The sequence below is a fragment of the Micropterus salmoides genome, unplaced genomic scaffold (genome assembly GCF_014851395.1).
Source record: "Micropterus salmoides isolate LMB-PRFRI ecotype aquatic unplaced genomic scaffold, ASM1485139v1 Ms_hic_scaffold_9, whole genome shotgun sequence".
Taxonomy (NCBI): domain Eukaryota; kingdom Metazoa; phylum Chordata; class Actinopteri; order Centrarchiformes; family Centrarchidae; genus Micropterus; species Micropterus salmoides.
Window position 1 is genome coordinate 18,678,493 of NW_024044681.1, and position 15,882 is coordinate 18,694,374.

The 15,882-nt window shown below is 41.8% G+C and overlaps 2 protein-coding genes across 6 annotated transcripts in view; both read left to right on the forward strand.

Annotated features, from left to right (window-relative positions):
* The window catches only part of rbm27 (RNA binding motif protein 27), a 31,675-nt gene extending 20,939 nt beyond the window's left edge, over positions 1 to 10,736 (forward strand). For 4 of the 5 annotated variants that reach the window (XM_038707534.1, XM_038707537.1, XM_038707535.1 and 1 more), the window contains 4 exons: positions 6,185 to 6,379; positions 6,509 to 6,592; positions 6,756 to 6,875; positions 8,094 to 10,736. In XM_038707534.1, coding sequence (XP_038563462.1) covers positions 6,185 to 6,379; positions 6,509 to 6,592; positions 6,756 to 6,875; positions 8,094 to 8,195 — 501 coding nt within the window. In that variant the 3' untranslated portion in view covers positions 8,196 to 10,736. The remainder of the gene's footprint in view (positions 1 to 6,184; positions 6,380 to 6,508; positions 6,593 to 6,755; positions 6,876 to 8,093) is intronic. The other variant, XM_038707536.1, reaches the window with a different exon arrangement.
* Positions 10,737 to 14,140: 3,404 nt separating this feature from the next.
* Positions 14,141 to 15,558, forward strand: pou4f3 (POU class 4 homeobox 3). The gene is made up of 2 exons (XM_038709509.1): positions 14,141 to 14,260; positions 14,617 to 15,558. The coding sequence occupies exons 1-2, from the start codon at positions 14,141 to 14,143 to the stop codon at positions 15,556 to 15,558; spliced, it is 1,062 nt and encodes a 353-aa protein (XP_038565437.1).
* The last annotated feature ends 324 nt before the right edge of the window (positions 15,559 to 15,882 follow it).

Sequence of the window (15,882 nt, forward strand, 5' to 3'; positions counted from 1 at the left end):
CCTAGCCTCTTACCCTACTCCTAACTTAAGTGTAACCTAAACCCTAAAACCAAGTCTTGACCCTCCAAAAAGCAGTCTCTACACAAGAGGACCTCAATTTTTGTCCCCATTGGTTAGTGTGCATTCAGGTTAAAAACATGAAACATGCATATCCACCCATAGTACATAACCATGGACCAACAATCTAAAAAGATAGCGACCACGGCTGCAAACAGGTCTGCAAAGACACACCACATGTAAAAAAAAAAAAAAAAAAAAAACACAGATACAACATCATGCATCATCAGCATTTTTTTCTTGAGGGCTGAATTTGAGGATGTGATACCAAGAAGTGCCTTAGAGGAAGTCAGCAGATAAGATAGTCGACGGATATGTCGCACTGCCTGAAGTTACGTGCACATGCAAATCATTTTTACAGATCCTGGATTGAAAGCACAACTGCAAAGGGAGCACACAAACAGTATTTGAGCCCTGTGTATGTGGCTAGTGAAAAGAATAAAGCAATTTTGATCTCAAGAGGGTAATAAATAATACAATTAAAATCAGTGTTCACTTTTTTTTAAATTTTATTTCTACAATCAATTGTATGTTATAACTATAGGAGATAAGGTGTTAGGAGCGAGTGTGAACAAGGAGTCCCACCCATGTCTGGGTCAGAAAGAAATTGTGATATGTGATTGTGAAATATAGAATCTTTACCTGAAGAATGTTACTGCTGTAAGCACTGATGCTAATTGGCATGTCAGTGGATGCTTATCTAATCACACAAAAACTCACTGACACGAATATAATTGTTAAATTATAGATTCAGTGGGAGGGAACTGGTGTTTTAAAACTCTTCAGTATTAGACTGTAATGTAACTCAACTGTACAGTAGGGCTGAACGATAAGCAAAATCATATTGCAATAAGAGTCACAGTTGTAGGTGGAATAGTAATTTTTGTATTTCATTTACACTGAAAAAGTATATGTAATTTATTATATATTTGCTGGGGGTATGTACCAAACAAGCATGTTCCCATTACATCTGGAGAATATGATTTGTAGGCCGTGGCGTCTCTGTAGCACCATCATGCTTCATTTATAATGGTGTGTTGTGACACATTTAACAGACATCAAATAATTGCAGCTCCTGCGATTTGGATATTGGTCTTGGTCATATTGCGATTTTGATGTTTCGATTAATTGTTCAGTCCTACTGTACAGGTCATCATACAGTAGTAGTACTGAGCATTTAGAGATTTGAAACGAGTTTGTACTGTGTAGAAGTGCTGTGGTATAAATGCTATGTATAAAGGCTTAGGGGGTAGAGTGGGTTGCCCGTTAATCAGAAGGTCGGCGGTTCAATCTCCGGCTCCTCCCGGCTGCATGTTGAAGTGTCCCCGAAGAGAACCCCAAATTGCTCCTGGTGGCTGTTCCACCAGTGTGTGAATATGTGTGAAAGGTGAATGCGATGTAGTGTAAAAGCGCTTTGAGTGGTCGAAAAGACTAGAAAGGCGCTATACAGATACGGAGCATTTATATTTACATTTATATCAGTAGACTTTAATGCATTATATAACTAATAACTGTATATTTTATTAATGAGTTAGTCAGTGTGGCTGCAACTAATGATTATTTTCATATTCGACTAATCACGATTATTTTTGTCACCCCCTAACCCTAATTAACTGATCTCCAACACACAGCCTAACTAGCTAACGTTACCATTAAGTGAACGAGGTTTACTATTCAGAATGAACACTAGTATCAACGCCAGGGGGAAACCAGGGAAGAAGACAGGATAGGCTCCCCTATAATTCACAGATTTACTATTGCGCTTAACGTGTTTGCTAAGACAACTAATACAGCGTTCTTTTAGCCAGCATCATCCATGAGACCTCAAAACCAAGAATGCAAAGAACTATGGAGAGGCTGCTCCAGGATAACAGGCTTTATCAATCTCTGTATGATTGAATGTAATTAAGATGAGCTTGAACTTCAACATTAGTGGGTTTTTAGTTTGAAAAACTAGGACAATATTATATAGCTGCAGCTATGTTCGGGTAATTTCATTCAGCCTCTCTTCACTGTTTCAACCTGACCTTTTATTTTCTTTATGAGATACAAGAATTTAGTAAGTTGCGCTGCACTGCGGAGAGCCTCCAGCTGCAGTAACACGTGGATTATGCATAAAATCAAGAGCTCATACTTCATCCAGCCAGAGGGAACCCTGACCGTCCAGTGCGGCGGTTCCACAGCAACACAACCCATACTAGAGTTAACTAGGGAGGGGGAGCGGGGCGCTGGAGCGTACTGGGCGAGGGATAGGAGGTCGCACCCTGGCCGTAGCCTCAAAAAAAACCTTGATTGGGTATTTTCAGATCAGCCCAAAACCAACCCAGGAAGCATAGGAACTGAGAAGTGGTCTGTGGTCACCACCTGCAGAACCACTCCTTTATTGGGGGTGTCTTGCTAATTGCCTATAATTTCCACCTGTTGTCTATTCCATTTGCACAACAGTATGTGAAATTGATTGTCAATCAGTGTTGCTTCCTAAGTGGACAGTTTGATTTCACAGGAGTGTGATTGACTTGGAGTTACATTGTGTTGTTTAAGTGTTCCCTTTATTTTTTTGAGCAGTGTACTTTGTCAGGTCTGTCAGCAAGACAGCAGGACGACAACTTTCAAAATACGTGTTTTCTGAATGGAGTTCGGCTTCACTCGCGCTAGCTGCTGACAAGCGCGAGTGAAGCCGCCGGTGACGTTTGGACAATCTCACCGCTGATAGGCTTTCGCAACATCGCGTCAAGCGAATTTCTCGCCCAAGTTGAAAAATTTTAACTCGTGCAAACCAGCGAATTACGCGACAAACACCTCATTCGCGCCGCCCGGAGCGAATTCGAAGGAATTTGCGTCTTTGCATTGACTTTGTGTGTAATCAGGCCGCCCAAAACGCTGGATTCGCTTTTGGTGGGAACGCACCTTTACAGCTCATAGCGTGAGTAACACGGCTTTAATGGGAAGCTAGCTCGCTAACTAGCTTACTGAGACGAGTCTTCATCATCCACAGAGCAACAACGTTACGCGCCTCATCTTCAGATGTTCCGGTGTTTCCAGGAAAGCTCAACTTTGCAGAGCTGCAGTTAACCTTTTCGGCTGACCGAAGAGTGAAGTGCTGCCACACTCAGGAGGTTTAAGTGGTGAAGGTGTTACTGCAGGCTGAAGTTGTTTTTATTAACTTTACTGTTCACATCACATTAGTCCGTTAAGCTGACTGTGTCGTTACGGCCCGATGACGTCATGAACGACGTCCATTTTTGTGGACTACGTTGATTAGTTGTTGTACCCCTATAATACTGTGAGAGTTATAACTTTATGGGATTGGAAAAGGGAACACAAGGTTTTTTTCGAATCGGTAGAGCGACTCGATAGACTCTGCTGTCGATTTGCGCTACGGTAGCATTTTTCGACAAGGCAGCATATATTGTCGGAACACCGGCTGGCACCGCTAACCTTGCGGGCGCTTGTGGAGCTTCTAAATAAAACGCCTTGTACAGACTCCCGATCATATATCAACAATAAACACAGTTAAAACAGACCAAAAAAGAAACAATATAACTGTAGCTTTCTTAAGTGCACTTCTGAGTCAAATCAACGGCGTAGGTGACGGTGTAGGCTACACATAGGCTACGCGCCTGACGTGCACCTCCTCCAAAATGTAACTACACGTCAAGTCGACGCGGACCCTAAGCTATGTGATTGGTTGGCTGGGTAGCCTCGCAATGCTTCCGAGCCGACCAGATGTACCCCGCGCTTTGAAGTAACATTTACAAGCGGCCAAAACGGCAGCTGTAAGACAGTGAATCAATATATTTGGCTGTCGCAATCTGAGCGAAATGAACGTTTCGCTATCAGAATGTGATCCATTCAGTCGGTAACATTTGAAAAGGCTACACCAGCCGCACGTATACAATTTTACCCCCATTTACATTAGCGGAGCGCTAAACCGGAAGTTAACCTGCTCGGCCTGCAAAAGTCAACACAGTGGACGCTGTAGCGCTACTGCAGACTAGCGTTTGGGGGTGTAATTACAGAATGACGGACACACCTACGCACAAGTATAAATGCATGGCGTAGACCCTACGCTGGAGTATAAATGGGCCTTTAACCACGGTAGAAGCACAAAAATCAAACAGATTACCAAATCAACAAAATCTAAACATGTCAGCAAAGTCGGGCAGACAAAACGCTCTGATTCTGAAATGCTCCTCGTGGGAAATGCAGCCTGAAGTTGACGGAACAAAATGCGGTCACATAGAGTTGTGAAGAAGGTAGTAGAAGCACATAAAGGACAAATTAATAACAAGTAAACATGGGGCAGGCTGCATACTCTGCTGCTGAAAAGCTTCTGAGATGCTTCCAGTGGACTTTGACGCTGTGCAGTGGACGCATCAAAACCGTGGCGCAGCCGTAACGTGCTGTAGCCGGAGTCAGTGGATTCCCGGCGTTAGTCAAGCAGTCATGGCAGACAGTGGAAGTGATACTGCCCCCGGCAGTACATGATGTGCATTGCAGTTAGAAATGAACAACCAGAAGTGGTCTTAATAAGAAGATTGCTATCTCTCCCTTAAACGGCATCTTTGTAACGACGCGTCGACAATGAAATTTCACATCGATGAATTTTTATAATCGGCGTCGTCAGTTACGTCAACTAATTGTTGTAGCCCTAGTGTGTAATACTGAGCATTTGAAAGATGCCTATAAAAATCATGCTTTCAGGGATATCTCATTAAACATGCGTATTATATTAAAGTGCAGGTATCAATGTGATTGGTACGCAAGTTACAAATGAGCAAAAAGAAGAAGAAAATGGAGGAGGAGGATTATGCAAGGCAATATACCAAAACACCACTTTTCTGAATTTAGGTTTACAGTGTTGTTTGTATCAACCCAGATATTATGATATATGTAAAGAATTAGGTTTTTTTTTCCCACATGAGAAGGTTGCCCTGCACTTGGCTGCCTCCACTGCTGTTAGTCAGTTTGGACTTGGGCTGCTTCTCCTGCCCGCTCTAACCTAGCAACTAGGGGTGGGAATCACCAGAGGCCCCACGATACGATATTATCACCATACTTACAGTATGTCACGATACGGTATTATTGCGATTTTTAAAATATTGTGATATATTGCAATTTATAACCTTTTTTCCAACTTTAAATTGTGTCCCCAAAGGAAAACTCTTTTTCTATTGGACTGAAAAAGCAACTTATTTTATTATTATAGTACCAAAAATGCGATTCTATGCTGTGTTTTTTTGTTTTGTTTTTTCCCCACCCCTACTAGCAGCGCACACAAACACAGAAAAGGTCAACTGGGTCATAAGATCAGCCTTACAAGAACATGGCTTTTGTTAGCAACACCCTGCCTTGCATGTTTTTTCCCCCTCTACCCCTGTGGGTCCTAAATTAGCTAGCTGTTAAAAATGCATATCCCCCCCACCCCTAAACCATCCAAACCCAACACTCCTTCTGCACATTAAGCTTTAGCCACTTAAGCAAGCCCAGAGGAACGGCCACTAACGAAGCCAAATCAGACACAGGTCCTACACTGATGGAGCTCCCATCTCATTAAAGTTTGAGCCGCTGTTCCTTGTAAGAAAATCGCGGGATGACAATTAGAGGGAGAAGTGAGGGAGGGAAAAATGGAAGAGAGTGGTTGTGAGGCTGTGGAGTGGTTAGAAAGCAAGTCACTTTTAAAAATGGAGTAGTGCCAGCTAATGGTAAAGGGCAGTGAGTGACAGAGGAGACCAGAGTCGAGCATGTAGAGAATGTTTAAGCGCTACGAAAATATGTAAAACTTTGCCTATGCAGTACGGGTTTTTATTGTGATTTTCTGTTATCTTCTTTATAGTATAAATTAAATTCTGATTATATAGTTGTGCTAGATCATCTGTTTGTTTTGGTAGACACAGGAAAAACATACACTGTAGTTTCCCAGTTTGTTTAGACATTCTAAAGTACAGCAGCGCAGCATCAGGGAGCACAGTCTGTTTTAAGTTTTACACATCTGTTCCTAATGATTTTTTTAACACAGCCAGGTGGCGCCCATATATTCTTGCCTGTGTGTATTTGGGGGACAGAAAAAACAGCAGCCAGTCAGTTGTTTTTGTAACATTTAACCTCACAATCTGACCTCCTTTAGGCGACGCGGTTAGGTCTGATCCGTCCTCAAGCGGGTCGAGGTCGGGGCCGAGGGAAGATGGCGCTGGAGCTCGGTTCGATGCATGTGGGCCGCGGCAGGGGCCGAAGCCGCATGGTGGTTGACCACAGACCCAGAGCACTGGCTATTTTGGGGGTCACTCAGGAGGAGAAGGAAGAGCTAATGCCGCACTTTGTGGTGAGGACTGTTCCCTTTTTGTTTTATTTAAAGATTCAGTAGTTAGACTGAGAATTGAATTGGTTATTGGACAATTGCACTGAAATTCATCGTTTCTTGTGTTTTTTTTGTTTGTTTTTTTAATCACAGAAATTTGGTGAGATCGAGGACGTCCGTGACCAAGATGCCAACAGTGTTGTCATGACCTTTAAGACACGAAATGAGGCAGAGAATGTAAGTCGCATGACTCTAAATGACACCAGTCTGTCTCTGCCTTATTCTTGGTCTCGGTCTATCTTCTGTCCTCATGTTTTGGGGGGTTTTTTGTTTTTGTTTTACTAGTACAAAATCAGCAAAAGCTGTAAGTGCAACACTTGTCCTGTTTTTTGTTTTCTAGGCAGCTAATCAGGGAGCTAAGTTCAAAGGTCGTGTTCTGCAGATTTCCTGGTACAAGCCCAAGACGCCTTCTGTTACAACAGAGCCAGAGGAGGAAGAGGCTAAAGATGAGGACAACACGGTATTACACATTTCGCACAAACCTTAATGTGAAACAAGGTTTCTCATATTATCATCAGGAACATAAAGCCACTCAAAAACTAGGAAAGGCAGTCCACGTATATTACAACTTGACATTCTAAGTGGGGAAACTTCTGTGTTTTAGTTACATTCACGGATTTTACTTGTACATTTGATTCCAGTGCTTCTAAATTTTTCACCACAGATCCCAATAGAGAATCAGGGCAAGCCTCTCAGTACTAAGAGCATCTTATCCCTTTGAGTAAAACTGCATTACTGTCAGGTGAAATCCTGTACATACTGTATTTTCATGTTTTGAGGTTGTGGTCTTCCATGTGTGCAAGTAAGTTTTATGGCCTGAGTGCCGATCCTGTCACTTTAGTATGGTTTGTACCATTTTAAGAAGTCTTTGATAATCATTCTGAAAAACATTGACTCTACAATGAACAACCATTGACTCTAATGCAAAAGGAGTGGTTTTCTAACTTTTTTTTTTTTTTGCCGTATTTTTCCAAGACATGGTCAAATGCCGTTCCTGGGGCACTTGTAATAGTGACAATCACTACCCAGAGAGGTTGAAAGGAGAACTACGATTAATTCCCCTTCCAAAACTTAAAACAAATCCAGAAAAATGTAGGCTGTGGATTGTTTCTAATGAAATGTTAGTTAGCTAACGCTAGTTAACTTACTACTGTAATCATTTAATGTTGCTTTTAAATGATAGTAATAGTGAGACCTACCCAGCTTTACAGGAACAGTGTTGATCCTTAATATCGTTGTTTTTTTTGTCTCTATCATCAGGTAATAGTGGTTCACTTTTACTCTGTGATCGGTAGGCTTTACCTTCTGTCTTTATTTTTTTCAAGTCAGTTTGACAGCCTGAATACAACCTTAAAATGCACAAAGCAACTGCAAAACTGTCTGCATCTTCTCTTCAAGATCGTTTTTCCACAAATTAGACAATAATTCTCTAGGGAGTGCAGTTATAGACAGTGGCAGCGTTTCTCAAGTCTAACCAGCTTATTAATGACCTGTCACACAAACATTTGGAAACCTTCTCACATGTGATGTAGCATTGACGCAATGATCTGTATGAGTACAGCTCCAGTCTTGCTTGCTGTGTAAAGCAAATGGGACATAATCTGTCGCATAATCTCATCATTCTTAAGTGTTCAAAACTAAACATGACATTTTTGGGGTTTTTTCCCCATTCAAATAGAAGGAAGCCAGTTCTTACTTGCCTGGTGAGGAGGAGGAAGAGGAGGAGGAGGAGGATGATGACGAAGATGACGAGTATGAGAGCCGATCTTGGAGGCGATGAAGGCACTGTGATTCGTCATTACCTGCTCTCCAGCAGAATCGGCCGTTCCCCCACCGCCCCACATGCAGATAAAAGACAACGGAACTTTCTCCTTTCCAGTATTTTCAAACAAAGTGATTTTAGACTCTAATCAAAGTAAAAACATCTTTACTTTATTGTACATGAAAAGGAAGTTTAGAGGGCCGACAGTTTTTGTATCCCTCGACAAAACAATTATTTAAAACATCTCACTTTTGCTGAGAGAGATAAATGTTAAGTTGTTCTTATAGATAGAAAAACCTATGTAAGTTTCACTGTGCTTACCAGATGATTAATATCAGTAATGCACAACATTTGTGTCTACTGTGAATAGGTATTTTTATACATACTGTATTTAAGCTCTTTTCTCACCAGTTTTTGAAAATCTTGTCCTGAGTTCAGGGACAGCCATTCCTTCACCAAGAGAACGTTCTCTGTTGCTACCAGAGAGATATTTATTTATTCTTCCACTGCATAAATGCACTGTGCCGTACCCGTATTGGCACAGCATGGTATGGTGTTCCATTTCACTTTGCTCAGTTTGTTTTGTAAGCCCAAAATGTTAAAGGATCCAAATATTTTTTACAGTGGCTCTATAAGCTGGCATGAATACATGCTAGTTTGTGCATGTTAATAAACAGATCCACCCCAGCCCAGCACCCAAAGGTGCTGACACTATACCATGACTATATTAGAGCCAGTGCAATAGCAAAATCCAAACTATGTTTACAAATTGCTGTGTCCATGCACGTCAGATACAGTCTTGTAGTAAATATTCAAATTTTCCTCAGTTGTATTTTGTTCACTCACTCACTAAATGTCCGCTGCCACTCTGTGTAAATATAAACACCCGCACAGGTGTTCTACATTTTCAAAGAGTGTGTAACATTGTTCACTTGTTTTATTCTGTCTCCTGGTCGTCCAAAGGGCCTGACAGGACATGGATCCGATCAGCCATTTCAAAATGTGAGATCCATAGACAGGTGTTTGAATGTAATACTGAACAGTTGATTTTAATATATAAATATAATTTCTTTGCCTTACACAATCAGCGGATGGCTGAATTTTTACAAGATTTGTGATTTACTTTTGTAAATTTTGTAAATGCTTGAAAGAGAAATTACTGTTGTACTGTTTTTTGTTGTTTCTTTATCTGTCATTTTAAATGAATGACAGGGTTGTGTCAGGTAGAAAAGGTCAAGCAAGAGTGTTTAGCGTCTCTGCTTATTTGCAAGGAATTTGCATTTGGGTTAAACCAGTCCACATTGTTATTTCACTAATCTTGTCATCTCAGTAGAAAATTGCAGAGCTGCTCTGAGCTTTGGAAAACACTCTATTGAAAGGCACTGGGAGTCATCTCATAATATCATTTGTGCATTAGAGCAGCTTTGCCTGCATCTGAATATTGTCAGACAGTGCTCTAAACCCACTCTAAGTGCATCTGCAATGTGCACCTTTCGTGACAAAGTTTTATTTTGCGTTTGCCTTCTTTACATATAATGTATTTTAGAATCCTCAGGGTGGGAGGAATGAAATTCATTAAACTTCATATGGACCCTGCTCCACGCAAGGAAAATACATTTTTGACCATTAAGAAGTTTTTACTTTTGTTGCTTCCCTGAAACAAATAACTGTTTACATGCAGCCTAATGAAGTGTTGGTTGATGTATGCTTGTCATAACTTGACTAAACTGATAATATCCAGTAACCTAACCGGTCAGATTGAAGCACCAAAACAAAGGAGAGATAATAACTTAATAGTTAACTGTAGCAGTCTTACTACTTGACACAAACATACAGGCAGAAATCTGCATGTATATAGAAATGTGCATGTAAATATACATGTAAGATTCTTGCCTCAGTAACAATTTGTAAACGCATTATGTGATTTCCTCCCACCTACAATGTCAGTAGCGCTCTTGTTTGGATTGCATATCTCAGTGTTGACTGATTAGTCAGAAGCCTCCTGCCAGTGACCTCATTGTCCCATTAAAACCTCTGAGTTCATGACTTTTGCCATGTGATTTTATTTTATTTTTTTAATAATTTTTTTTTTTTTAAATGAGGTCACTGGAAGTTTGAAAGGACAAACATACTGGCAGGGCTCTTGCTTGTGTAAGTGAGGATTCAGGGAAGGTCTCTCTCCCGAGTTTTGTACTATCTTCTGTATGCTATATCACACAACAGTGTAAAAAATGTAAAATGTTTATTGGATAATAGTTTTGGATTTGTTACTGTTTATATTTGCAGGATGTGGATGTATTTTCTTCATGTATTTTGTTTGTAAAAAATGGATTTCTAATTTACTAGCATGTTTGCTTTTGCCAATAAAGATGGAGGAATGGGGGAGCTTGTAAGGTGATAACAAAAAAAAAGAAGAAAAGAAAAAAATACAATTTCAATTGGATCTTGGAGAGCAAAAAAGAAAATTTTTGAGTTGAAAGAAAAATTGACCAAAAAAGAAGTCAACATTGGCAAGGGGAAAAATACGAGCAAAAGCATTCCAGAAAATATTACCGTAAACTCTTGTGTGGTGTCCTTTTATTTTGCATGTTATCTTGTAGAAACGTCAATTGATGCCAAAGGGTGGAAATATTACTACAGTGCCATACAGTACGTCAGTATTAGGACTGTTACTTTAGTTAAATGTTCAGATATGAGCAGAAATACCAATTATGTTATAGATCTAAATATAACACTTTCTCTTTTGAAATCTAACAGTCATTTGGTTGCACAAGAATGGCCAGTTGTAACTGTACTTGGAAAGTGTTAACCCCATTGGACCTCTTCATATTTTATTGATCCTCAACATGGAATGGCAGTGAATGTAATTATGTTCAAAAGAAAATACTCATAAGTACACATTTTAAATAGTAACTAAATAATTGCACAAATAGCACTTTACTCTAAATAATCACTGGTACAGCCAAATGTTTTTTCATGAAATCAAATGTCATTTCATAATAAGTTGAATGGAAATCACTGGTGTCTAATCAAAGTGTGACATATAATTTAACACGTGATCAACTAAGCATAAGCCACAACCTCTAAGAAGAGATGTCCTAATATACAAAAATTACAGCCCCTGCCTCTTTCATTATTTTGATATATTATTTTACCTTGGGAGTGCATTATTGCACTTATACCATGGCCACTTACCCTAGACAAAAAGAGAAGCTGTGCTCAATATGTTCTTCATTTGTAAAAGTTCAGGTACTTCACCAGTTGTGCAGTGATTTAGAATGGCAAGTTTATGCTGACCTGAACTTTGGTGGTCTTGATGATTTTAATGGACTCTAGCCGGCCAATCACAAATGTGGCCTTGGTACAATAAAGTGTATCCTAACAATCAATTCAGGGCTCTAAATATCCATCAAAACACAGTCAGGTCAGGTGTAACTTATTATTATTATTATAAGGTTATGTGCTATGATGTTTACATATTAGAATCACAGTATAATTCTATGTGGAGTTTGTGAACAAATTTAGACCTATAATAGGGATAGTCAGCACAATTAAATACCTTCCATTGTGTCCATCTTATGAAGGAGTATAAGCCCATCGTTAGTCACAGATGCTCACTTCCACCCATGGCCTCAAACAAATCCCACAACATTACAGGAAAGACCTCTGACGCTCAGTTTAATTACAGCACCCAGCGACCGACATTAAAATATCTCTGAATTTTGCACAAGTGTTTCTTACTTTAGGAAGTCAAGTGAAAACACTCAGAGTCTCTTTAGTTTAACACAAGGACTGTCGGCACTCCACAGGGGAAGGGATGCCAAACTGGGGCCTGGGGCAGATCCGTTGCGACTGGGAAGTGAAGGAATAAGCACTGGTAGCATTGGGCTCCATTGAATTTTGATATAGGTATAAATATATACAAAGTAGAATGAGTAGTCTTTCTAGAATTATGACATAGTAAAATAATTAAAAAAAATTTTTTAAATGAGAAGTCAAAATTATAAACAGCATCTAATGCCAGTGAGTCAAGATTTGTGTTTGTGGATTGGACATACTGTATATGTGGGATAATTTTCAGTATTCACCACAGGTAATCAACAACAAAGGTCTGAGTTTTTTGCATATCTATGAATAAACAACCATCAATACAGATAAGTACTACAAACACTATAGTTTTTGATGCTGTTAAAATGTGAAACAGGCCCATATTTTCTATTATGATTAGATGAGAAACAGAAAAGTGTAGCAAACAAGTTTTTATTGAAATGACTCCTCAGAGTGGGTAAAGGGATGGATGCTGTGACTTTAGTTAGGTCATGTGGTGGAGTGTATGCAGGCCAGATGGGGGTGAAAAGAGAACTGCTGTTACATTTGGCCAGAAATACCACAACTCTCTATAAAACATGTCAGATGCAATTTTCAGAATATGAAAAGCGCAGACATGACAGAGTTGTAAACAATAAGCATTAAATTATGAATGGTCCCAGCCATATAGCAGAGAAGAAAAGGGAGGAGTGATGTGAGGGTGAGAAAAGGGACTTCAGGCTTCATTCAGACTAACATCTCATAAATCCAATGGGATCCTCATATCACTTTTACATATAGACTAACATTTTATTAATCCCATAGTGTTACATTTCATGTAGGCCTACATGCCTACTAAGACTGAAAACATTAAATCTTTGATGAAAGATCTCAACTAAATTTAAAAAAAAAAATTAAATATCTTCTTCTGTTTGTGTTATGGTAATGAGAATGCAAAATGCACAAATTCCGAGTTAAGCCTATAAATGTTTACTCTCCACATGCAAGTAGCCAGCCTACATTTAGCTCTTAGAGCTTGGCTCCCCAGCCTGCAACAGGTTTGCATGGTGAGAAAAAGAACTTGGCTGTTTTAATCTGTGTAATGAATAAAAACATGCCAGCGTGGTAATGGATGCCTGCCACCAGTGCAGCTAAATTATTCAGAGTCTGGGGAACCAGAGAGGTGGCCGGCAGGATCGGATGGACCCGCTGTGTCATCAGTGCACCTCTGCCCGTCTGGCTCCTCTTTCGGCCCGTCCACCCCGGCTTCATGAGTTTAAACCAGGCAGCCACATGAGAAGCTTGTAAAGCGGCCCCGAGGATTGGCGTTCACATGGGGGAAAGAGCAGGCCAAGGCCCTCGGGTCAGCTGGTCAGCAACCTACAGGCCTTAGATACAGTTTGAAGCATGTAGCACCAACATTATTTTTTTTTATGTGTGTGTGTATTTTACATTATATTGAATCTACATATCTATCCATGGAGCAGCCTGCAAGCTACAATTTAAGCTCAGTGGTGCTGCACTATCCATGGTGCTGAAACAATTGGAGGACTGGCATGACGTTTTGACCAACTCTTGTATATCTTTCATGCTTGTTTAGTACATTTAATGTAATAATAATAATAATAATAATAATAATAATAATAATAATAATAATACATTCACTCTGTATGTCAGCTACTGGCCCATTGCAGACATGTTGAATACATGCTGAGTTATAAGGCAAGTCGAGATGTGTGTACTGAACCACAGGCTACAAACGTTGATGTGAATATAAACGTTTATATCCTGGAATTAACCCCCCCGTAACACTTTTTAAAATGCCACATGAATCTTTAATAGCGAGCTCATCAATGGACGGCGGTTTATTAGAATATTATGGTAATGCTGGTTGGGTTTATTTGACGCTTGCGCACAGAGGCCTACATTTTGCAACTTGTAAGTTGAGCAGAGGAGCAGGTGGGAGGGGAGGGGGAGAGAGGCTGAAAGAGGAGGCGGAGGAGGGGGGGAGTAAGAGGGAGAGGGGGATGCCGGGAGGCGCAGCCGATGTTAACAGCTCAGTCTGGCGAAGGAGAGCAGAGGAGCTGTGTAGCTATCCGCTCCCCGGCTTTCATGTCAGGGGCCACACTGCTTGCGAGGTGCTTGCAGGGAGGAGGATGATGACCATGAACGGCAAGCAGCATTTCTCCATGCACCCGGCTCTGCACGAGCCCAAGTATCCCGGCCTGCACTCAGGCTCGGAGGGCATGCGCAGAGTCTGTCTGCCCGCCCCGCAGGTACGTTCAGGTCGTGGAGGGGGGGGATGGCTGTGAAGTATACTGGGTGAGAGGAGGGAGAAAATATCACACTGGAAATGTCTGTAAAGTTGATTTGACAGGACTTTGTTCTATCCGCTCTCTCTCTCTCTCCTCTGTCTGTATTAGCCTTCTCCCCCCTCCCCTCCTCCCCCCTCTCATCCACATGTCTATTCAAGCAATGCTCTTGCTTTCATATTAATTTTTATGACCTGCGCTTTGAGGAGGGTTCTCTCCTCTCCTCAGCGCTGCTTGCCTTTGGAAAAATGTTTTTTAGATCCTGAGAGCTGCCTGACAGAATTCCCCACTGACTCCAGTATGCGCACTCTTGCTTGCAGCTGCAGGGCAATATATTCGGAGGCTTTGATGAGAGCCTGCTGGCACGGGCAGAGGCTCTGGCGGCTGCTGACAGCATTGTCTCTCACGGCAAGAGTCACCCGTTCAAACCAGACGTGACTTACCATACCATGAGCAGTGTCCCCTGCACCTCAGCCTCCTCTTCTTCCTCCACCACCGTGCCCATCTCCCACGTCCCCTCCACCATCGCCTCCCATCACCATCACCACCACCACCACCTCGGACAGACCCTGGAGGCTGGGGACCTCCTGGACCACCTCTCCACCAGCCTGGCCGTAACTGGGATGGGGGCTCCGGAGCCTCCCGGGATGACCAACCCGGCGCACCACCACCAGCACCCTCACCACCACCTGCAGACCATGGGGCAGTTGCACCAGGCGATGGCCAACATGGGCCACCCTCACTCTCTGTCAGTGCATGGCGGCATGGCGTGCGTCAACGACGTGGAGTCGGATCCCAGGGAGCTGGAAGCCTTCGCCGAGCGCTTCAAGCAGAGGAGGATCAAACTCGGAGTGACCCAGGCGGACGTCGGGTCGGCGCTGGCCAACCTTAAGATCCCCGGAGTGGGGTCCTTGAGCCAGAGCACCATCTGCAGGTTCGAGTCCCTCACCTTGTCCCACAACAACATGATAGCGCTTAAGCCGGTTCTCCAGGCCTGGCTGGAGGAAGCAGAAGCTGCGTACCGGGAGAAAAGCGCCAAGCCGGACCTTTTCAACGGGAACGAGAGGAAAAGAAAGCGCACCTCCATCGCCGCGCCGGAGAAGCGCTCTTTGGAGGCTTACTTTGCCATCCAGCCTCGGCCCTCCTCGGAAAAAATTGCGGCTATCGCCGAAAAACTGGACCTGAAAAAGAATGTGGTTCGAGTGTGGTTTTGCAACCAGCGGCAAAAACAGAAACGAATGAAATACTCTGCGGTGCACTGAGTTTCACACATCATGAATAAAATAGCCTACTACATTTTTGATCGAGTGATTAATAATAGCCTAAGTAGCCTAACTAACAGGGATTTATCAACAACTCTTCACGTCTCATCTTGGATTATATCCAAAAAGACTCTACTACTGTTACCAGTTGAAGTCACTCACTCTTCGTTGTTGCACTTTTTTTCGATTTTGCTATTAATATGGGACTTTGTTATAGATTTGTGAGGAGGGTGCTTTTGATGTTGTTGCTCATGTAGGCTTGCACACACAAAATATGAACTTCCAGTAAATCCACCCTGACAGTTTGTCACATTCAGGGATATT

Bases quoted from the DNA above. Each gene is read 5' to 3' on its own strand.
- pou4f3 (XM_038709509.1), top strand. From the start codon at position 14,141: ATGATGACCATGAACGGCAAGCAGCATTTCTCCATGCACCCGGCTCTG. The intron at 14,261-14,616 runs GTACGTTCAGGT...TCTTGCTTGCAG, and splicing joins TCTGTCTGCCCGCCCCGCAG to CTGCAGGGCAATATATTCGG.